At 39.0% G+C, this 23,956-nt stretch overlaps 1 protein-coding gene across 2 annotated transcripts; it reads right to left on the bottom strand.

The window, feature by feature from the left end:
• Positions 1 to 329: 329 nt before the first annotated feature.
• Positions 330 to 2,107, bottom strand: LOC149808273 (cell division control protein 42 homolog). Of its 2 annotated transcripts, none has more exons than XM_089950377.1 (2): positions 1,852 to 2,107; positions 330 to 1,623 (listed from the first exon to the last, which is right to left on the bottom strand). In XM_089950377.1, exons 1-2 carry the CDS (start codon positions 1,991 to 1,993, stop codon positions 1,166 to 1,168), a joined length of 600 nt encoding a protein of 199 aa, XP_089806503.1. In that variant the 5' UTR covers positions 1,994 to 2,107; the 3' UTR covers positions 330 to 1,165. The 2 variants fall into 2 exon arrangements, with proteins under 2 accessions (XP_089806503.1, XP_089806494.1); XM_089950368.1 differs by having other exon boundaries at positions 330 to 1,626; positions 1,852 to 2,099.
• Positions 2,108 to 23,956: the final 21,849 nt, after the last annotated feature.

Genomic DNA, 23,956 nt, shown 5'->3' with positions numbered 1-23,956 from the left:
CTTTTTTAACCGAACCGTAAAATACTGTAGAACTGGCATAAAATTATTAAATAAATGTTATTTAATTTCTTCATTCCTTCCGGGACAACGTGTGGATCAATTTAGATATAGATTGTCATGTGACTGGAAATTTTTTATGAACTTTCTCCAGTTAACGTGTGTTTTGGATGTTCATACAAACACTTTGCAGTGCTTGGAGAGGTAGAGAGATTCCACACTAAATGACCCATCATTCACATAACTACCCAGACCCACACTAAAACATATTGAAAAGTCCTAGTGGAAATATATTCGTGTTGTATTAAAGAAGAGGAAAACCAAAGAGCAAACGCATATTTTTATCATATTTTATTAAGGTAAAATACTAAATTGTACATAGCCGACCAGCGGCATGGTGTATACAGTAACCATATTTAGCAATAAATAATGAACTAAATAAGCCTAGAATTTTACTGAACATAGGTACAACGATTAAATGCAAGACACATACACATAAATATTCGCACTGGCATGTTTCTTCGAAGACACAGATACTAAAATTGCACAAATAAGTGACATTTAATACGAACAAAGTGTTAGAAAAACTGAAAACGATTGAGATTAAAAAATATGGAATGAAAGACAGAAATGAGCGTCATATTGATAAATAAATGACAAATGATATGTCAACCCTCTAACATTTTTACAACCGCTTAACTCGTATTTTTTCAGACAAAGGGTCAAGGGTCGTAAGTATGGAACCAACTTAATGTCTTTGTGATGCGAATTAAAAGACACCAAACAACTCTTATCAGTCATCATAATCCGTCATACTCAACACATTAATCCATGTCTCATGTTTCATCCTGTTCATGATGCATTAAACACTTACGTTGAACCTTCAAACATTTTCAGCAAGTGTTGAAACGGAGTACCAACATTTCCCCAAGGAGACCGATATGTCTATATCTTACATACGACAGATGCAAATTTATTTCATTTGAGAACACATCTATCCTGGAACAGATGATGGAGTGCAGATGCTACACAAGACCAAATATTATCCTGCAGCACGGTTATACAAATTGGACCCTGTTGAAACCCTTGTAATAAGAGGAAATAGGGTTATTATTTTGGTAGATTGGGAATCTACTAAAGATTAAATCCACATAGCACTGAATGAAAGTCACTCGGTAAGTTTTTTGAACATTTTCTTCAAAATGTTTGATTTCTTCTTCCTTTTCTTGACGGCGCACAGGATTACATTCTGCAATACTTCTGAAACACCTTCTTTGGTGACCGCGGAGCACTCAATGAACTTTTCAGCTCCAATGTCCTTGGCTAACCGTTCCCCCTCCGAGGTGGACACGGGGGTATCCATATCGTAGTCGGTTGTGTTTCTCAGGTCGACCTGAGTGGCCACAAGGATGACCGGCTTTTTGTTGGCACTTCCCAAGAATCTTTGGATTTCGGGGATCCAGTGGTTTTGTACACTGCAGAAGGACTCTCGGTCCACCACACAGTAGCAGACGACAATTACTTCACTCTCTTTGTACGTGAAAACTCGGAGTCCCTCGTAGTCCTGCTGTCCCGCTGTATCGAACATGTTTACAGTGTAGATGTCCCCTGTAATCGACTGACTGCCTGCTAAAAGAAAAGTAAAATAAATTATTTGGTGATCAACGGTTTATACTACTACTACCAACAGATTTTTCTTACTAACATATCATGTTTCGGTAATATACATGCATGTTTTTCAGGTATTAATATTAAAGTTAGTCAAAACATGAGACATAATGAATTTAAAGAATAAAGTTTGAATAAGTGATACTATACATTGGTTGAATGCAATAAAATTAAAATTAAACTTACTGGCAAAATTATCAAAGACTGTAGCCACGTATTTCTCGGGTAGTTTTTCCTTCATAAACGTTAGAGCTAGACTGGTCTTGCCAACCATTCCATCTCCAACGAGAGTACAGGTGATAATTTTAGTTTCCACTTTTATTCCCATGTTCGTTGTTTGAGTGAATTAGCTGTGTTCAACTATATATCTTGTATATATCTTCTCTCTGCCTTGTATTAGCAATATACTACAGTTTATGTCAGCTCTCGCTTATAAAGGCGGTTCGACAGCTACTGAAGACTCAGCCAATCGAAACGTGTGGGAACCTGGAGAATTTTTTTTTTAATTTGCACAATTGCTGTTACTGAATGACCCCACACGGAGTAGGTACACTAGTACATTTTTGCTGATAAGATAGTATCAGATCTCACCAAGGACGTTATCGTGTGACTAGATAAGTACAAGTATAAACAATAGAGCTATATCTTATGTGATACACTTTTTCACCCCACGAGTAGAACTGACGACTGAGTTGTGTTAAGAACATACGGAAAACTTATGGATAATATTTCTTACGTACATTCTTTTGAGGCAGCGTAGCCGTCAGTCTCTGAATATAAATATTTCGCACGGTATCTGAACTCTCTCACAAGTGCATAATAATGGGAATGGGAGCATGAATGAACGACTGATGTTTTTCTTAAATTTGTGAATGGCTGTTGCATGTAGTGTAAAATTTAGAATAAAATTCAACCAATACCCAGTACATGCTTATTTCCATTTTTAGTTATCATAGGACACTACATAAAGCAATGATGTTTGATTAAAAAGTTGTTTATTTAGATCTTTCACGCAATTTTCACTCTTCCTAATATGCTAGATTAGTAAACTTGCATTTATTCTTAATGATATCATTACATGAAATAAAATATTACAATTAGCACAAGATGGTTTCTTTTTCCCAATAGAAAATCTTTATCTTTCGTCATGAATTCAGAGCAAGGTTGACATTCAAATGCATGTACTAGATGAAAAAGAAACACAAATCGTACTTAATGTGTGTGTGACAAACCAACATATTGATACAGATTAAAGAGTGTCATAATTCGTTCATGCAGGCAATTTACATTTATAAACTTCCTTAATATCATCATGAATCTAAACATGAATAAGCGCTTTCATTTCTGTTTATTTTATAGGTGTCAATTTATAATTTTATGTATATATTGTGCATTTCTAAACAGAAAATCCAACGTGTTTGTGCAGAGAGCTGAGTATTGACTACGCTTGCCTAGTAAGTGAATTCTCGTTCTGCACATTGCTAAGTGGGTTAGGGTGCATGTATATGTCTGTTCGATTCTGGTTTGGAACGAATTATGACTCTCTGAAATGTTTGATTTTGTTTCCTTTGTCTATCTATCTATCTATCTATCTATGAGTGTGTGTTTGTGTTAGTTATTTATGTAGGTGTGTGAATGGCATGATTGAATATTGACCGGAGATGTGAATTGTTCACCTTCATCCTTCAATGATAACGATGACAAAAGAATCACCATAAATAGACTACCAGTACGACTACGTCCACAGCTACTACTGATACTATCACTAATGTTGCCACTACTTCCGTATTATTGGTTTCAGATTGAAATCAATAGCGATTACATACAGAAGAAACGCACAATAGAAACAACGATAGCTTAATCTGTGACAAAAGATTACTGTTTCTTCAACTTTTCTCTATTTTGTTCGCTTGATGCATTTACTTTCGTAAAAGTGAATACTTTATGATCGTATATAATGCCGTCCAGTCGATGAACATTTGTAATACTGGAACCATTGAAAGTCAGTTGACCAGATACGACAGATTGCTAAGATTTTTCTCCCTATTAAACTGAGTAAAAATTGTTTGAACTAAGGAAAGAAAGAACGGCGACAGCGTTCCTATATTTAATCTGCCAGAAAACAATGGACGTTCCTGCAAGTGTATCGTGTTAAATTAGTGACATGCTTCTTGAACAAAAATCTTTCCTAGTGGATATTGTTTTACAGACCTCCTTGCTCTAATCGTTACAATACCGCAGACGACATTCGCTGTTTAGAACGATGATAATATGACACTGACTTGCAGTAGGTTAGTAGAGTGGTCAAATTTCTAAATTTATGATCCTAAAGCTACCTCCATCCTCACCCCCAACTGAGTTGTTATTTTTCTTTCATCGAGGCGTGCCGGATAAACAACGGACTTGCACTCCAGATGTCCAATTGAAATATACACGTATGATAGACTGTAGTACCAGATCAACATGTCTGTGGTTAAGCAACATGAATTGCCACTATAGATAGGAATATGTACATAAACACAAAAATCGGATCGGGTGGCGGACCGAACAAACCAAATTAGAATAACTCCTTGGCGCATTAACCTGAACACGTACACGAACAAATATTTTTCACATATAGGGTCAAAGCAGTACACACTGGTGGCTGCAAGGAAAGAAATAATTATTAAGAGAAAAAGACTATTATTATTATTATTATTGGGTCTTTTTGTTATGGATGGTATACGTTAATCTTAATTTAGATATAAGCACATGCTGCGTCCAGTTTTTCTACATGTGTCAAATGTGCTCTCATTAGACCGGATTCTGATCGTAACGTAAATATCGGCTTTTCGATATTTTGAAAAATACACTGACGGTTATACCCATTTTACTGTTTAATTAACTTAGTCATGTGCCCAGTTCATGTCCTGCGTAAGTTTTCATTCCGTCATCAATCAATTAGAGACAAGAGAAAAGTACTTGCATTCATATTTTGAATACTGCGAATCACTTATGTTTGTAAGGTGGGCGACCCAGAAGTATTTGCCAGAACGTGCTGAAGCAATTCTGTTTATTTTTTTTTTGTTTGATATTTTGTGTAAAGAAAACTTTTTTTAAAAAAAACAGTCTGTAGTTGTTTGCTAACGAATGTGTGCTATGATCCAAAATAATCCTAAAAGCTAAAATATCACATTCTCGTCCATAATGGGATGAGCTTTCTCGTTCCTGTCACGTAAAAGTGTCAGTAGTACCGGTCAACATTAGATACTCGATAAATTAGTTTAATTTCAAACATGTTTTATCGCCAAGACGTATACATGGCACAAGACTGGAAACAAGTTCCTCCATTATAAACTTTATTTAGTAATTATTGAACATGCAGCAAGAGTTGGAGAAGAAATCAAGACTGCTGACGTACAGCCATATAATGGAGTGAGAGAGATAAATGGAAGACAAAAGCGGAATGATAGTGTTTGGTTTTGTCTGGTAGGTAATATTTTAAACTGTAGATACAAGAAAACAAAACGCAATCATTTGTTTGTAATCTTTCTGTTACGTACAACTGTCTACATTTCGTTTTGTTGCAAAATGTATTTTTGTGTAAAGTTGGTTGCCACATAAAATTTTATCAGAATCAATATTAATATTCGTTACTGACGATCTGTGATACAGATGATTTTTTGCATTATTAATCAGTCTGCACTCAGATAAAATGATGCTTCTTTTTTATATTGGAAATCCACCAGACAGGAAGGATGAGCGAAATGATTACATCTAATTAAATCATACTTGAGTGAATTGCATGTTTGTCTTAATCGGCCTAATAGCACAGAAGCTTGCCTATTTCCAAATGCTAGGTAACTGGGAGCAGACTTTTTGCACTGGGTAAGTTCTTTCTTGATGGTAAATACAGATGAACAGTTTCTTTTGTGGATTGTGGAAATGATTCCATGAAAGGGTAAGCGTTTGTATACATGATTTTCTAACATAGGGATTCTGCGTCTATATTGAATTATGTTCCTCGAGCGTCTCAGATTATAAGGCACTGTGTAACGTGAATAGGTTTGGGGTTAATCATTTATATGATCGAGAGACCGATTGTTGATAATTTTATAAAATCTAAAGATATGTTTTATGGTTACTTTCTCTGCGAGAGTAGGACATCAGATTTAAAATAACGTTCTTCTCTGCCTGCAAAGTTTGTAGGTCCACTGAAGTAGTGTAGAGTATTTCGTGCTGACAATGAGGAGTGCCTCACGAGGAGATACACTTGGGTGATGTCCAATAAAGTTAAAAATTAATACTGACTCATTACACTTTCAGATATCATAACGCATGCGTACGATCTTTAAGCCAGTACGTCAAACGATCTGGAAGCATGAATGCTGTAGTAAAGTTCAGTATAATCATATAGACGACTGCGATTAACTGATTTTCTTTTATTTAAATGTTAATTTCTTTCGTGCATGCCTAACTATTTAGGTCATACACTTAAATACACGGGTCACGTGACAACTAGATGAGGATACTATCAACTTTTATAAACATTTCATCATCAACAAGAAATCTTGCATTTAAGTAATTTAAAAAATACCCTACACAACCCCGATCCCAAAATGTCTCAATGATCACCTCAACATGAATGACAAAAATTAACCAGAGATAAGTGATATAAACTTGAGGTAGGATATCTAAATATATTACCTTAATCCAAATCCAGATTAATGGTTAGGTACTTGGGGTTTTAGTGCACGCTACTTCCGTTTGGGGGCTCATTCACACCAAGGTTTTTGTTAAATCCAGATTTGGAATATTGACAGTTACATTTCCGTGAGATTTAACAGGAAATAAACATCATTCAAACTGCCACGCTCAAATGTCCTTTCGTCACCTCTGAGCCAATATCAGCGCATGGCAAATGTGATAAAGTATCACGGATATGCTGAGATTTCTCAGCAGTTGAACATTTAAACTGAATTGAATCAGTTAGCAACGTCAATATAGGAAATATTTGGTCGAGGTTGTTGACCTTCAATCAGGAAATAAGAAATCATGAGATTTGTCATCGATAAAAATGACGATAACGACGACAACGTTATGGTTGAAAGTACAAACCATCGATTTGATGCGATATCGTTGAACTATGGCATTGGAGTGTCATTACAATTTGTTAAATCATATATCACTGGGGGTTGTTTGGTGGATGAGGGCGCGGTTATTGTGTAGACTTATTGTAGGATTTCAGTCAGACCTATTTTGCAGCCCTCTTTTCCAAATTAGCAGAAATGTTAGTCTTTTGGGGGTTATGTTTTCCTTTAATTGTATGCAGTCTCAAATGGATAGTGTACACACTCTGTACACACACACACACACACACACACACACACACACACACAGAGGAAGATCCAACGGAGACTTAGCTACAGTATACCAGAATTTCTTGACTTTGTTGAGCAATGATGTATACATAAAAAATGATGAAGTTATGTCATTATGTACGCTATCGTCATCAATAACATACCAATTCAGTTATCGTAATATGTCATAAATAACCATATGTTTATTATTATTATTATTATTATTATTATTATTATTATTATTATTATTTTTATTATTATTATTATTATTAACGAACCTTTTTCACCAGCAAGAAAATATACAACCTTGATCCAGATATATATAACATTATTAATCATATGATTTTGTTTTGCTTCGATAAACATTACAATGATCTGCCCTTCCTTACTTTCAGTCAACAGCATTTGCTTTTAAAAAATGCAGTTAAGTGATTATTTACTACTCCTAATTGCATAGGGCATCAATTTGTAGAGCACTTGCTTTCATGATTGTATCCAGTTCAGTTTAATTGAAGACCGTTCATTCATGGCCACCTTTAGATTCAATATTTGTATCGTTTAGCAGAGATACCAATACTTTCTAAATTTCCATCATGTCAAACTCTTAGCGATTTACTGATTTTTATTATTTGGCAATGTTGTTACAAAATATACTTTAAAATAAAAAAATATTGCGTGAATATTTATGTACGTACTGACGTCAGAGTTGGCTTTTTCACGCACTGATTTGATGAGATTATTGAATACATAGGGTATCCAGTCAAAACAATTACTGCAATTGATGAGATTGTTGAATGTGTGTTGGGAATCGAATCAATACAATTACTGCAATTGATGACATTGTTGAATGTGTGTTAGTCATCGAATCAAAACAATTACTGCAATTGATGAGATTGTTGAATGTGTGTTGGGAATCGAATCAATACAATTACTGCAATTGATGACATTGTTGAATGTGTGTTGGTCATCGAATCAAAACAATTACTGCAATTGATGAAATTGTTGAATGTGTGTTGGTCATCGAATCAAATCAATTACTGCAATTGATGAAATTGTTGAATGTGTGTTGGTCATCGAATCAAAACAATTGCTGCAGTTGATGAAATTGTTGAATGTATGTTGGGAATCGAATCAAAACAATTACTGCAGTTGATGAGATTGTTAAATGTGTGTTAGTCATCGAATCAAAACAATTACTGCAATTGATGAGATTGCTAAATGTGTGTTGGTCACCGAATCAAACCAATTAATGCAATTGATGAAATTGTTGAATGTATGTTGGGAATCGAATCAAAACAATTACTGCAGTTGATGAGATTGTTAAATGTGTGTTGGGAATCGAATCAAAACAATTACTGCAATTGATGAAATTGTTGAATGTGTGTTGGGAATGGAATCAAAACAATTACTGCAGCTAATGAGATTATTAAATGTGTGTTGGTCATCGAATCAAAACAATTACTGCAATTGATGAGATTGCTAAATGTGTGTTGGTCACCGAATCAAACCAATTAATGCAATTAATGAAATTGTTGAATGTATGTTGGGAATCGAATCAAAACAATTACTGCAGTTGATGAGATTGTTAAATGTGTGTTGGGAATCGAATCAAAACAATTACTGCAATTGATGAAATTGTTGAATGTGTGTTGGGAATGGAATCAAAACAATTACTGCAGCTAATGAGATTGTTAAATGTGTGTTGGTCATCGAATCAAAACAATTACTGCAATTGATGAGATTGTTAAATGTGTTGGGCTTCGAATCAAAACAATTACTGCAATTGAGGAGATTGTTAAATGTGTGTTCAGCATCGAATCAAAACAATTACTGCAATTGATGAGATTGTTAAATGTGTGTTGGGCATCGAATCAAAACAATTACTGCAATTGGTGCGATTGTTAAACGTGTGTTGGGCGTCAAATCAAAACAATTACTGGAATTGATGAGATTGTTAAATGAATTGGGCATCTAATAAAAAAATTTAATTCAGGTGCTTTGTGAATGTAATGATAAGTTGTACGAGAACTGTTCCACAAGTTTTGTTTTCTTTATTTTTTTAAATAGGTGTTTTTAAAAATCAGTAAAATGTAACTATTTTCTAATTTCTTTTTAGCAAGTAAAATTCGGAATCCTTATAGTTTGACAACTTGAATGCCTATCCGTAAAAGTACTTCAGAAGGAACTATAAAAGGGTGTTTTTGTCAAATTTGTCCAGGGTTGTACGCTGAGTATTTTTTATTTTGCTAGCAAAACTGAGAGTAAAGAAAACAGAAACATTATTACAACGACATCCATGCGTGAAATCATTTATCCAATTTTAGAAGACACTGAGAAAAATCTACATGCGTGCCCGGTAGAAAGGTGAGACTATAAAGCAGTATACTTTGAAAAAAACTTTGTCTAACGTTTTCACGTAAAAGAAATGCTTTTGGATATGAAGGTGCAATTCAGATAATTTGTTGGTGAAATAACACGTATAAAGGTGTTAAATATGCTGTAGAAAATTGTCACCAAAAGACAAAGAATAAAGATCAATGTTTCAATAAATAGCTTCGTTTGTTCTTGTTGAGATTTTTTCAAATACAATCTTAGTAAGTCACGACAGCGTATGTAAGAAACAATTATTGAAAGGAAGGAGAGTGCAACATAAAATTTACAATTCCAGTATGAAATCGGTAGCAGTAATTTGATGTTAAGTTAATTGTAAAGGTCTTTTCCTGACGTTTGATATAAGCTTGGTAAACACGCTTTGAAGTCTTAGGTTACTGAATTCAAAATAAAGAAGTCATTTTGAATATAAGACGAATGCATGAAAGAAAGGGCGAGATGATTTTAGGAATAGTTGAATTTAATGGGCTGTATAGTACAAAATTTTGCAGATATTTTTCGCAGTACATTCTGACGTGGTCAGCGAGACACGTAACCATTAAAATTGGAACATGGGCCAAGCATGCAGTAACTTGGCAGCTTGTAATGGTTAACCTGTCTTGTTTGGTAGGAGAGAATATAATTGTAATTACAGTCCGTTCGATAACAGTGAGACAGACATGCCAACGCAAGGTCATGTAGCGGTTAATGACAAAGCTAAGATAAACCAGAGCCAAAATTTTGGGAAATCTTGGGCAATTTGAAACAGGTGTCATAAAATGATATTTTTCAGAATAGTTATTAATAAAAGCGGTCTAGAGAGAATTATTCAGATTTTGATATGAGTGTTAAAAGGTTTTGAGGGTTAGAGAAAGTAATCTTGATTGGCTAAGTTAAAGAAGTGGGTGTTTCCCAGACGAAATTCAAGGTATAAGTAAATTCAAGGTTTAAGTAATCTCCCTCGCGAAATTAGTCAGTCTAATGTCTGAGGGGTAACAGAATTTTAGCTGCAGGAAATAATACAAATTTTTATCATTAGATTATCCAATGAACATGTGTCGGAAAGTTGAGGACACGAAAAGAGAGAGAGAGAGGGATTCGTCTGCACAATAAGAGCGAATCACAATAGAACACATGGTTAGTTTAAATTGCATATGATATGTTGATTGATGTAAATTTGTAATTATGTTTTTTTTTTTAAATTTATTCGTTTTGCATTCATACTTCACTTTTCCTCGAGTTCAGAAAATAATCGTGCATTCATCTGTCTTGAAAATAATAAAAATCATGTAGTTTAGGAATTTCATGCATTACACTGATATACATTGTCACAATTAATTTAATATTTTAAATATTATAGGAATCACGTATGCAAAGGATTTCTGGCAATTCTTCTGAAAAGAACTGTGAGAAGTAAATTATCTGTCTTAAATGATTTGCATCATGTATGCTGGAAATTGAATTTTCTATGTCTGAAAGTGTATGTCAATGAATCGATAATTAGCAAGGAACGGAGTTAGGACAATGAGTGAAGTCCATTAATTCATTTGTATAATGCAATTAAGCTGTGAATTCTTTCCAAACGAGAATCGATGGTGTCAGCATTAGAAACTTGTGTCGACTGCCATAGTTCAGCCGTCTAATTTACAGACCACAATGGGGCGTAATGGTTTATCTAAGAGGTCTAATTGTATCGTGATTCAGTAGGAATGCTGGTAGCCGCTAGAAAAGACGTAAATTCACGTTAATAGGTTATTTGTTTATCGGTTTCAGGTTACGAACTGATCATAGCCTTGTTATCTTGAATTATTTAAAGATAATATCTGATGTAAAAAAGTTGGAATATTCTTAGATCCCAGAAGGAAAAATACCCTGACATCTATTTAGGTTGGGGTATCATATTTTGAAGGAAAATAGCTCCATACCTGTACTACATAGTGGAAAAGAGCGCGGTATACAACCAAGACGGTTGATGATCCGAAGAGGCTAGAGGAAGAGAGAGATAGAAGGAACAGAAATATGGCAAAGCCAACCTATCACCAAGAGTGATTTGGAAAAGACCGGAAGCAACCAGGTGATGCTAACATGCCAGCAATTTGCGTTCCATCAGCCACTCAATTATATGATGAGTTTTGTTTTATCTGTGTAACAGAACGGCCAATTCAATTTTGCAATTCTTTTTTAAGAGAAAGTGAATCATTCAAAATGTCATGTTCAATTTCATTTTGTTTATGTAATTGATGAAATTGTTATATTTTATGTATCCAGGCTGTTGTTGTGCTATACTATATCTCTGTTCTGATCCTTGTTATTCCATCTATTAATTTCATATTTTATTTTATTAATTACTTGATACGGCATCAACACCGTGGTCGATCATCTCCTTGATAATGATATCCAAAACAGCATAAGGAGAGGGGATCTTACATCATACCACCTCTGACAAAGTGGGTCTCTCGTTCCTGGATTTGAACATCATATTCGAGTAAAAAAAAAAGTCTGATTAAACATAGAATAAAACGTAATTTACTATAAAAAAGTGAAATTTTTGTATTGCTTGTTAAGAAATATCGATTGGAGTGACCTGAAAAATTGCCGCAGACGTGTGGCATCATGTCCTACACAGTCCCATTAACGACAAGCAGTGGAAATGAGAAAGAGCTCGAGTTGTCCAGATTGCAAACCTGATGAGGAAAGAGCTAGGGTACGCAAACATACGTTAGCAAAAGACAGGCTGTGGATCGAAGCCGAGTACAGAACGGATGAAGACCTAAATGAATGTTCAAGACCCACAAAGAGAGGATCTAAAGACAGCCCACAAATACAGATCACCATGCCCATCTTCAATGACAAGGAAGAAATCATTGACAACTTTTTGAAGCAATTCGAAAAGTTGGCACTGGTTCATTATATAGCCAAAGACCAATGGGCTATCAACGTCTTGGCATTATTGCATCGAACCGCAAAAGACGTCCTTCATAATGTGACGCCGAATAAGGTAGACAACTACGAATACCTGAAGAAATCGCTGCTACAGAACTATGAGATGTCGGCTGAAAGTTTCCGAAAATTCTTCAAAGAGTCGTCAAAAATAACTGCAGAAACATACTCGCAGATTCATGCACGCGTACGCGTACGTTTTGATAAATGGATCAAAACGATGGGTACTGCGTTAACGTACGAAGGCATACGCGAAGAGATGTTGCAAGAGCACGTTTTAAATACGTATCGGAATGACTTAGTCGTGTTCCCAACGAAGCGTGAATTCCCGACCTTGGAAGATATCAGCGTCATATCCGAGCGTTAAGAGAGTGCGCACTCGTGTCCATCCGCATTGGGTGGACTAGACGACCAGGCATTAACAGACCGAGGAAATTCATCGATGGGGCACCCCAAGGACGAAACGGTGAGAACAATAGGAGGCCAGGGTCCAGTAATCTCAGCTGTGACCATTTCCGTGGGACAGGGAAGACCCGGGGCCATATAAGAGTGTCGTCGGGCATGAAGAATGTATTATATGCTACGGCTGCAACAAACCAGGTCATGTCGTTAATGCGGGTAGAAAGTGTCCTCCGACAACGATTAATGGAGTAACTCCTCGTACTCTTAAGAAGCAAAAAACTGTAGAGTTCAAGAACACTGCGGTAACTACGGCAAATGGCTCGTCGGCAACTGGGCTGTAGTTATCCGACTTTGATAGGTAGCGAATATGTCAAGCCAGGATATTTCGCAGGCGAAACGGAGAAAATCCAATTTGCTAACAACACTAAAGATTCGCTCCTGGTCCTAAATATTGACCTAGGAACTAATTCAATGATTGATGAGCCTATCTCGAGGGCGGCTATAGCTCTGATATGCAGATAATTTTTGCGTCGGAATGTGAAATTCCTTATGTATTAACGATAGTTGATTACGCCACCCGACACCCGGAAACCGTTGCATAAAAGTAAATTACTCAAATACGGAGACTGAGGTATTGCTATGAGTTTGGTTGAGTGAAATCCAACACGTCGTTCACACAGCAAATACTGTTTAAAGACACAAGAGGTAGAATGTATCCATTCAGCGTAGAGTTATGATCCCTGTCAACAAAATTCATGCTTTTATCTGGCATATGGTAGCCATGAGTTCTACCATTTTAGAAAAGAAATCAATAATTTACACAAGAGGCCAACGGGATATAGATTTATTGCTAATTCTAGACATATAATCTGGAAAACAACTTCCTGTTAAAGAATATCGATACTTGAATGATAAGAAAACAAAGAAACAACATCTATAGAATTTAACAGCAGGAATTCTGCTTAACTGAATTTGGCTTCTATGATGCGGAACTATTTTTGTGTCGCCTGCGAGAGCTGATAGCAAGACATCGGTGTCACATTTCATAAAGAGGCGATGACATTTGAGGAAGCAAAGTTAACATGTACTCTTTTCTATTTAGGTTTTACAAGAAATGAATATTTTATTTTACAGGATTGATGAAATCAGGAAGATTGAAAATCGATCACTCATGGCATGGAGGGATGATCATGATCTTGATCTTTTGGATATTTTGGACAAATTATGCAAAACATTTTTATGGATTCTCAATGAAAAACAAACTGAATTAGTCTTTCTGTTTGGGGTCACAAATAATAAAAAACGAATTTCACAAGAAATATGCCTACATGACCTATAAATCTTGGGTACAGACGATCAAATTAAATGAAATATAGTTTATCCGCTTGCCAGCCTCGAAGCTGACTTTATGTCTCACTGGATAGTTTCATATTTTGACACTTCCCTAATTTTTAAGGTAGAAGGCATGAACCTAATTATCATAAGCTTATAACATTTATAAATTCACACAAAAGCTAAATCTGTAATGTGGTTTAGATTTACTTTGAGTTAGGCTTGAAAATGGATTGGCTTCTTTGGTGACTGCCTGGAGATCAAATGCGTAACTTGGGCTGTAAATGAACAGCCAACTTGGCTTACGTAAGTAGTTAATGGGGATCTTATAGGGTCAATGGGATTTATCATTACAAACACCCTTGGGAACATATAGGGTCTATGTAAATTTAACATGGAGAAAAATCGTGGGAACATATAGGGTCTATGGGAATTAACATGGCCAAAAACCCTGGGACAATATAGGGTCTATGTAAATTTAACATGGTCAAAAAACCCTTGGGACTGTATAGGGTCTATGTAAAATTGAAACAGGGAGGGTCTCTATTTTTTTTAAAAAAAATAAAAAAAATAAAATAAAAAAAGGGGTAGGCAATTCAAAGACTATCTCTTTTCGAGAAATATGGCTGGCCCTGAAAAGGGCCTTTGGTTTATGTTAATATGCCCTTAACATAAAGGGCATTTGCGACATCTTCTTGTCCTCAAACTTCGTCTTACAGCAGGGCCATACATCAGAGTCCTCTTGAGGCAACCTTGTCTCTCTATATAGACTCTTCTTATCCACAGGCTGCTGCTGGTCCTGTGGACAACGGTCCACTTGGATCGGACATACATGAGCATGTCCGTCCTGAACATCATTGTTGACACAAGGGTTGAAGATTCAACGTCGGTCCACATGTTGAGGCTCCTACAATAGGTGAATCAATGCAGTGAACTGCGCTTATTTATAGGGACAGAAAGGATTGAAACGGATTGAGTTCATTCACCAATCCGAACACGCGTTACAGAATTCAGTCAGCCCGCATCCAATCCGAAGAGAGCAGTCTGTGACGTCACGTAGTCTATATAGATTCGCTAGCGCTTGTGTGCAGTCAATCTATGCGACAGTGATTCAACATGACGGAAACTCAGAAAACGATCCAATGGGGTGCACCAGCAGGGGAGACCGCCCAAGGGAACCCGGACTTACTTTCAGAAGAGGTGAATTGGGATTTTGTCGATTTTCTCTCCTCGCAAGAATTTGTTCCGGAACCTTCGTTACCTTCTTCATTACCGCAAGTGGAGAATTTTAGACAGAGACAGAAAGAAGAATTGGAGAAATTTATACAACGACAAAAGGAAGCGGAACAGGCTTTTCTCTTACAGCAACAGCAACAAGAAGAAGAGGTAAGAAAAAAACAACAGCAAGAAGAAGTAGCAGCAAAGAAACAAGAGGGTGAAAATCAAACGGTCACGGTACTGTTGGACATTTTAGCGGAGTTAAGAAGTCTGAAACAAATGTATCAGACTTCTTTATCACGACCGAAGAGAATACGACCTTCCCGAGCTAAACACGTCAACCCTGTGACTAAGCCTACCGTACCACCCTTAGTGATTTCAACCCAATCATTATCATCATTACGCAGTCCAGAAGTAGGCCTTGGCCGTGGCAAAGGCTTAAGGCAGTTAAAATTGATTGCTTAAACTCACCCCTGCACCATAAAGAAAAAAGGCCCTTTTCAGGGCCACCCACATTTCTCGAAAAGAAATACAATTTCAATTTGCCAATAACTCAAAAATAAACCCCACCCATTTTTACCCTTATAGTACGTGTCTGTGTATGAGTGCGTGAGTGTAGCTTCTTATTTTAAAATCAAAACTCAAAGACTCTTACCTTATATCATTCATTTATTCTTTTCTCCATTTTTTACAATCCAATTCACAATTCACAACACAACACTTTAATAAAAAGTTCATTGATTTCTTCTTTTCTCCTTGTTTAGTCTCTCTGTTTTTTGAATTTCTTCACCGTCACACTCTTTTCCTCTTCTTCCTCCTCGCTTTCTTCCCTTCTTCTTTTTTTCTCCTGTTTCTTTTTCTTCACCTGTCTTCTTTCTTCCTCAGAAGAATCCCTCTCTTCCTCTGAAGAATCCCTCTCTTCTTCTGAAGAATCCTTCTTTTCTTCTGACTCCTCTTGTTTCTTTTTTGGGTAATCTGGAGACCAATGTCCTTTTTCTTTACAATAATAACAGGTATCTTTACTTTTGTCTTTTTTAGCTCCTGTTTTTTGACGGTCTGGACACTCTGAAGACCAATGCCCTTTCTTCTGACAGATATAGCAAGTATCTTGACTTTTATCTCGAAAGGAAGGAGAGTAGTCCGTAGGCTGGTCTGAAGAGAATTTTCTAATGACCCCTCGCAAAGCTCTGACGAAACGTTCCATCTGGTTAGTCTCTTCCATCGTTGTGCTCGGCTGGAGAGTGAAATGAATAGTGAAAGGACAAGACACACACCCTTTTATATACGCTGGTCTGCTATGACTATAAAGTAGTTCATGGTGTTTGAACTTGAGTCATTTGACTTTTTGCTTTCAAGATGAAACGATCCCATTCATTCGAGAAGAAAGAAGAAGAAAGTAAGAGGCAGAAACGTGATCTATCGCCTCGTACCAGGGCTGAAATATTGGCACAAATTCATGCCAGTGATTTTGAAGAGGACATGAGTGAACCAGAATCCGAACCCTCTAAACCAAGTTCACCACCCTTTGTCAACCCTGAAAAGTACTATTCCATTCGAGAGACGGAAAAGCGCTCCTCTAGAAAATTTAGAACCACGGCTTACAAATACACGGTGAAGTTTAAAGATTTCAAGTCCGAAGTACCGTTAGAGAAAGCAGAAGGGTTCATCACCGGAGTGTGGGATTCTCTGATCACTGCACTCAAGCGACAATGTCAACCCAAAGAAGACGATCGCTTGAGACTTTCCATACAACACGACGGTTTGAAATCCCCTGTTTGGATCGAGTTTAGCACCCCTGCAGAATTGACCGCTTCCAAAGTCATGGACAAGATTCAACACGTGCAACAATCTAATGACCAGTTTGACATCACCGATGGAAAAGCCACATTGGACATGACCCACGTCTCTCCTCCTCAAGGGACCGGACGCAAAAAGATGTTATTGGTGAACGACCTTCGCAGCATTAAGCGTAGCCTTGTCCAAATTCACAATCCTCATGACCAGATGTGTTTAGCCCGTGCCATCGTGGTGGGACGAACCTATGCCAACAAGAACGACACGGTAGAATGGAAAAGAGACTGGGAGAACATTCGACAATCGGACCGAGCCAAACAACGAAGTGAAGCAGAACTCCTGTTACGAAAAGCTGGCATGTCCAAAGACACACCCTGTGGCATTCCTGAGATGCAAAAATTGCAAGATGCCCTAGCTCCACGATACACTTTGAAAGTGCACCCTCAAGAAGTGCGCGGGTCTCTGTTGTTTCGAGGGCAAGATTTTAAGGACGGAAAATACATTCATGTTTATCATCACGATGACCATTTCGATACCATTACCAGTATCACCGGATTCCTGGGATACGGTTATTACTGTGAGAAATGTGACCATGGTTATAATAATCGAGAGCAACACAAGCATTGTGGATCGAAATGCTCAGGATGTTTGGCCTCTTCACCCTGTCTGAGCGAAGAACCAGTGCCTTGTTCAACTTGTCTGCGCACGTTTGTCAGCCCTACCTGTTACCAACAACATCTGAAAACGCAAGGTTCACAGAAGAAATGTGCTTGTCAACTCCTGAGATTGTGCCCTACGTGTGGACAAGGCATACGTACCAATAGTACCAAGGCACACGTATGTTCAGGAAAAAAGAAATGTCACATTTGTCACCACATCGTGGACTTGGAACACCAATGTTACGTGCAAAAATACCAACCCCCACCAGAGAAAGAGGACGGTCACAAGAAGAAAGGCAATTTCATCTTTTTCGATTTCGAATGCATGCAAGAGACTGGCATTCACATTCCTAATTTCTGCGTGGCTCATCGAGCGTGCGAGAAGTGCATTCAAGAACCTATCTTCAGTCATTGCCCTCACTGCAGCAAGATTCCTGGAGGGCGTGAAAAAATCTTTCGGGGGCCAAACACGTTAGCCGATTTTGCCCAATGGGTCTTAGACCCCATCGACAAGACGTGGAGCCAAGAGGACATCGGACTTTACGGAGATTGTCATCGTCATGCCACGGTGATGGCTCACAATTTCTCCGGATACGATGGACAGTTTCTTCTCAGATACTATACGGAACATGGCACCGAACGTCCTAAAGTGACTTTGAACGGAGCCAAAATCATTTTCATGCAAGTGGGACAAGTACAGTTTAAAGATTCGATGAGCTATTTGGCCATGCCTTTGAGTCGAATGCCTAAAACGTTTGGAATGACAGAAATGGCTAAAGGGTACTTTCCACACTTTTTCAATACGGAAGCCAATCAACACGCCGTTCTACCCCATTTACCTGAGGCTCACTATTACGACCCCGACAACATGCGTACCGAACAACGAGAAGCTTTCTACGCTTGGTACCAGGCTCATGCCTCTGACCCCTTCGACTTTCAGGAAGAAATGCTAAAGTATTGTCGTTCCGACGTGGACATTTTACGGCGTTGCTGTGGAAAATTTCGAGAACTGTTCATGGAACACGGAGGGGTCGATCCTTTGAAAGAAGCTTGCACCATTGCCAAAGCGTGTTCATTAGTGTATCGACAACGATTCATGCCTGAAAACACCGTGGCTGTCATCAGTCCTCAAACGACCCACTATGTCAAGCGTCAATACTCGGTCAAAGCCCTACGTTGGTTACATTACTTGTGCGACAAGGAAGACAAGTGGATTCAGCATGCCCGCAACGGAGGGGGCGAAAAGACCATCGGAACGTATTCGGTCGATGGCTGGGACTTAGAAAACCCCAAGATCGTGTACGAGTTTAACGGTTGCTTATTTCACGGATGTCCCGTCTGTTACCCTGACCGTGGCACTAAAAATCAGTTTTTGCAACGAACCATGGAAGACTTGTACCAGGACACTTGTCAGCGACGCCTAAAGTTAGAACAGCAAGGATACCAAGTGGTGGAAATGTGGGAACACGAGTACGATCACCGTATGAAAACCGATCCCGAGTTTAAACGCCTCGTGGAAAGTTACCAGTTCATGGACCCGCTGAACCCGAGGGATAGTTTGTACGGAGGAAGGACCAATGCCACCTGTTTGCTGTACCAAGCCGACGAAGAGAACGGAGAAGAAATCAAATACTTGTACGTGTGTTCGCTGTATCCCTACGTGTGCAAATATTGTCGCTTTCCTGTAGGGCACCCGCAATTGTTCACGGAACACATCGACCTGGTCAACATTCGACAATACGAAGGCTTGATCAAGTGTAAAGTTTTGCCTCCCACGAACCTATACCATCCCGTCTTACCTCACCATTGTCAAGGCAAACTGATGTTTCCTTTGTGCCGTACTTGTGCCGAAACGTGCAACCAAGACCAGCCTTGTCATCACAGCCAGGAAGAACGGGCCTTGACGGGAACCTGGGTCAGCGTAGAATTGTTCAAAGCTATGGACATGGGATACCAACTGTTAGAAGTGTACGAAATTTGCCACTTTCCCAAGACACAACAATACCACAAGGGTGACCCTACTCAGAAAAGCATTTTCGCAGACTACGTGGATGCCTTTTTGAAACTGAAGCAAGAAGCCAGCGGCTATCCTTCCTGGTGTCACACTCCCGAAGACCAAATACAATTCAAAGAGAAATACTACGAACAAGAAGGCATCACTTTAGACCACATCGAGAAAAACGAAGGCAGGCGATCGTTTGCCAAAGTGATGTTAAATTGCTTGTGGGGTAAAATGGCACAACGCCCGTGTTTACCCAAGACGGAATATTTGACAGAACCTTCCCGCTACTTTCAGATGATTCACGACAAAACCAAATTCATGAAACACGTGGACGTCGTTCGCGAGGATTTGATCTTAGTCAATTACGAAGAAGATCTGGACTTTGTACAAGACGACCCCTTTGGAAATGTCATCATTGCGGCTTACGTGACAGCCCATGCTCGCTTAAAATTGTACGAAGCTTTAGAACTGTTAGAAGAACGCGTCCTGTACTTTGACACGGACAGTTGCATTTACATCCATCACCCGATTCAACATCACCCTGACATCGAAGGAGACCGTTTAGGAGCCTGGACAGACGAGCATCCCGACGACAAGATTCTAAGTTTCGTCAGTGGCGGTCCCAAAAATTACGGCTACGAATACCGGGACAAACAAGGAGAAGTGCACACGACGTGCAAAGTGAAAGGACTGACTCTGAATCATCGTACCAGTCGTGTGGTCAACTTTGAGGTATTGAAAGAAGCCTTGCAATCGGGAGAGGATGGAAACTTTAAAGTGACCACTTACCAACCGAACAAGATTGTACGTTTACCCACTCACCACATCGTCAGTCGACCTTTGGAAAAACTTTATCAAATCGTGTACCAGAAGCGAGTTCGACTTCCCAATCATTTCACCTTACCGTACGGTCACGTCGGTATTGGTCTGTATATAAAAAGGAACCCTAGGCAAGATCGATAGTTCATTGTGACTACCAAGACCGAGCAAACAAGATGAATACTTTGAAAGAGACATCGTTCCAGTTTGGGGATTGTAAAAAAGTTGTATCTTCCTCTAGTGTGACTAATATTGGATGGATAAGACCCAGGCATTGCGACGGAAAATGTCCGGAAGGAAACTGCGATTGTCCATGTGGTTACCATTGTAATTGCGTAACGGAGTTTGCAGACGAGTGCGATTGTGAGCCTTGCGATGGATACGATGCTGTACGTTGTGACCTGAGCGATGCCGTAAAGCATCATGGGAACTTTAGTGCCCCTACCCCTATCATGGAAAGTGATGCTGTGCGTGTCAAACCTGTCGGATGCGAAAGTGATGCCGCTCGTCCTCTTGGACATTTTACTGGGTTTCGTTTTAAAGGGGAATGTTCACCTTCACGTCTACCCCCCTACGGATGTCATCCAGCCTTGAGCAAACTCCTACCCATGTCACTCAACCCTCATCGAAACGAACCTGTGAAAAACGAATATTCGTTTCCTGTGCGTTTGTCGGAATACTGCGACTTTGAAAATCGTCTTCAATCGTTCAAAGGAAAATGGCCAAAGTATCTGGGAGGACCGACCCCCGAAGAATTAGCCAGAGCCGGATTTTTCTACTTGGGCGAAGGAGATAAAGTCAGGTGCTTCAGTTGCGATGTGACACTTCACCACTGGGAACCGCAAGATTCGGCCTACGTAGAACATGCTCGATGGTCACCGAATTGTCATTACTTACCCTTAGTGGGACCGAGACATTGAAGTAACTTCTTACCATAATAATCTGTTCATGGATACTTTACAAGAGAACATTCGTGCTTTGCCTGTGGAGTTGAGAGAACGCATTTACCGAGAGCTGGTCAAAATACAAGTGAAACGTAAAGAACAATTGCATCCGTTACGTCACCGGTGTTTGAACCACTGGTACCTGAAGGCTATACAAGGATTGATTCAATTGAAAGTGTTCCATCGGACAGACATTGATCAACGATCCTCTAGTTTTAAAAAGGATTGGTTTGGTATGGACGATTCTACCTACATCATTGTAAACGTACTGCATCGAATTCCAGAGGAAGAGTTAACGAATTACCAACATCTTGAACACAATGTCAACTTAGTGAAAGAGGAAACTTCTGAACGAATTGTAATGTGTAGATTAGTGACTCAACGATTTAAATTTGACACTGAAGTGAAACCATGTTTGTGCAAACAGTACATTTCTTGTGTCAGACCAAAGAGGATTTAGAATGACCTATTCATGGATACTTTGCTAGAGAACATTCGTGGCTTGCCTGTGGAGTTGAGAGAACGCATTTACCGAGAGCTGGTGAAAATACAAGTCAAACGTAAAGAACAATTGCATCCGTTACGTCACCAGATCTTTAACCATTGGTACCTGAATGGTATAAGAGAACTGATTCGTCAGAAATTGTTTCAGTGGTCAGACCTTGTTCAACACTTTGAGTTAGTGAATGATCGAAATGTTCATTATTTTGGTTACTTCGAGATTCACCTACAGCAATACATTGAGGAAGACAAGTTAAAGGATTATCAACATATTTTACGTGGAATCTACTTAGAGGAAGAGGAAACTTCTAAACGAACTCTGAAGTTTCGGTTACAGTATGCAAGATTTAGATTCCCTACTGGAGAACGAAGATCTCTGGCTAGAAAGTACGTGTATTGTTTCCGAAACAAAGAGACTATAAAAACAGGCTGCCATGCCACGACTTATGTCACATGTCATCCAACAGATTCCGTGGAAGGAACTCAATGACCATATTCAAACCGTGGATCATTACCATCGATTATTACAAGAACTGTATCCATTCAATTTGGGACGACAAGTGGTGTGTGTCTTAGTGACTTGTTTTTTGGGATTTCGTTTACCAGCCGATTCTTTGTGGACTCTTTACGATCAGTACTTACCACCTCCATGGCCTTAAATGGTCACGAAAAACTCCTTTTGCTCAAAGCCTTGCGTTTTCATCTGGATACTTCTCGACCTCTACGGGAAAAAAAGATTCGTCAACTTTTAGCTACCCAAGACGTGTATGACGATGTGTGTGTAGCTTGTGACTTACATCCCCATTGGACAGATGTCCGTGCCTGGAAAGAATGGGATTTTGAGGCTTGGACCCAAGAAGTGGCCCAGTATGCACGAGAGTTGTTCAAGGAAAAAAGTTACTTTTCAACCCGTGTTAGTGACAGTGCCAGAAGAACCCGTCACCCAGGACAGGACTGTCGTGGACAGACCTGAAAGGCCCTTTCGGGAGGACACTTGTGTGACCTTACCCCCTGTTGAACTGGTTAGAACATTACCCAAAAGATGTGATTGTTGTACAGACACTTGTGTTTATTCCACGTTCATCGTTATCATGTGCCTTTTATCCTTGTACTTAAGCCTTTGGCTTTTATGTATTTTTGTCTTTCGTATTCATGTTTGATAAAAAAACATTCAATAAACGTGTTCTGAAAAAGTATATAAACTCTTGTCTTGTTCGTTTTCGTGTCACAAGTGACATTTCTCACACCATGGCTACCTCTGCTGTCTCTGCTCCCTCTTCCTCTACTGTCAAAGTCATCGACGAACACTTAGATCGTGCCAGTTGGGAGGCTTTGTATCTTCGCCATCCCTTTAACATGCTCATTGCTGGACCTAGCGGTTCAGGCAAAACCGAATTCGTCAAACGTTTGATCGAACATAAACATCATTTGATCGATCGGCCACCTCAACGGATCGTGTGGTGTTACAAAGAGTGGCAATCGGCGTACAGCCTCTTGCGAGAAAGTCAAGGCGATTCCATCGTGTTTGTGGAAGGCATTCCTAAAGAAGACGACGGCATCGTCTCTGACTCCCGTCAAACCCATTTGGTCATTTTCGACGACATGTTAGGAGAAGACGAAGAAGAAATTAAATTGTGGTTCACGCGCAAAGGGCATCACCGTAATGCCAGTGTCATTTACATCACCCAAAATTTGTTTCAACAAAGTAAAGCCCATCGCACGATCAGTCTCAATGCGCATTACGTGGTCTTGTTTAAAAGCCCTCGAGATAAATCGCAAGTGCAAGTCTTAGCCAAACAGTTAGGAACGCCTTGGCTGACTCAGGCGTACGACGATGCCACTCAAACGCCACACGCCTATTTACTCGTCGATTTGAAACCTACGACCCCCGAGGATTTGCGATTTCGTACCCACTTGTTTCACCACTGGTGCCAAGACGGAGGGCCTGTCCTGTACACGTCTCCGTCCTCG

The sequence above is a fragment of the Sinohyriopsis cumingii genome, chromosome 1 (assembly GCF_028554795.1).
Source record: "Sinohyriopsis cumingii isolate HCF-2022 chromosome 1, ASM2855479v2, whole genome shotgun sequence".
NCBI classification, from domain to species: domain Eukaryota; kingdom Metazoa; phylum Mollusca; class Bivalvia; order Unionida; family Unionidae; genus Sinohyriopsis; species Sinohyriopsis cumingii.
The sequence above is the reverse complement of the archived record's forward strand: the minus strand, read 5'-3'. Positions and strand labels throughout refer to the sequence as shown.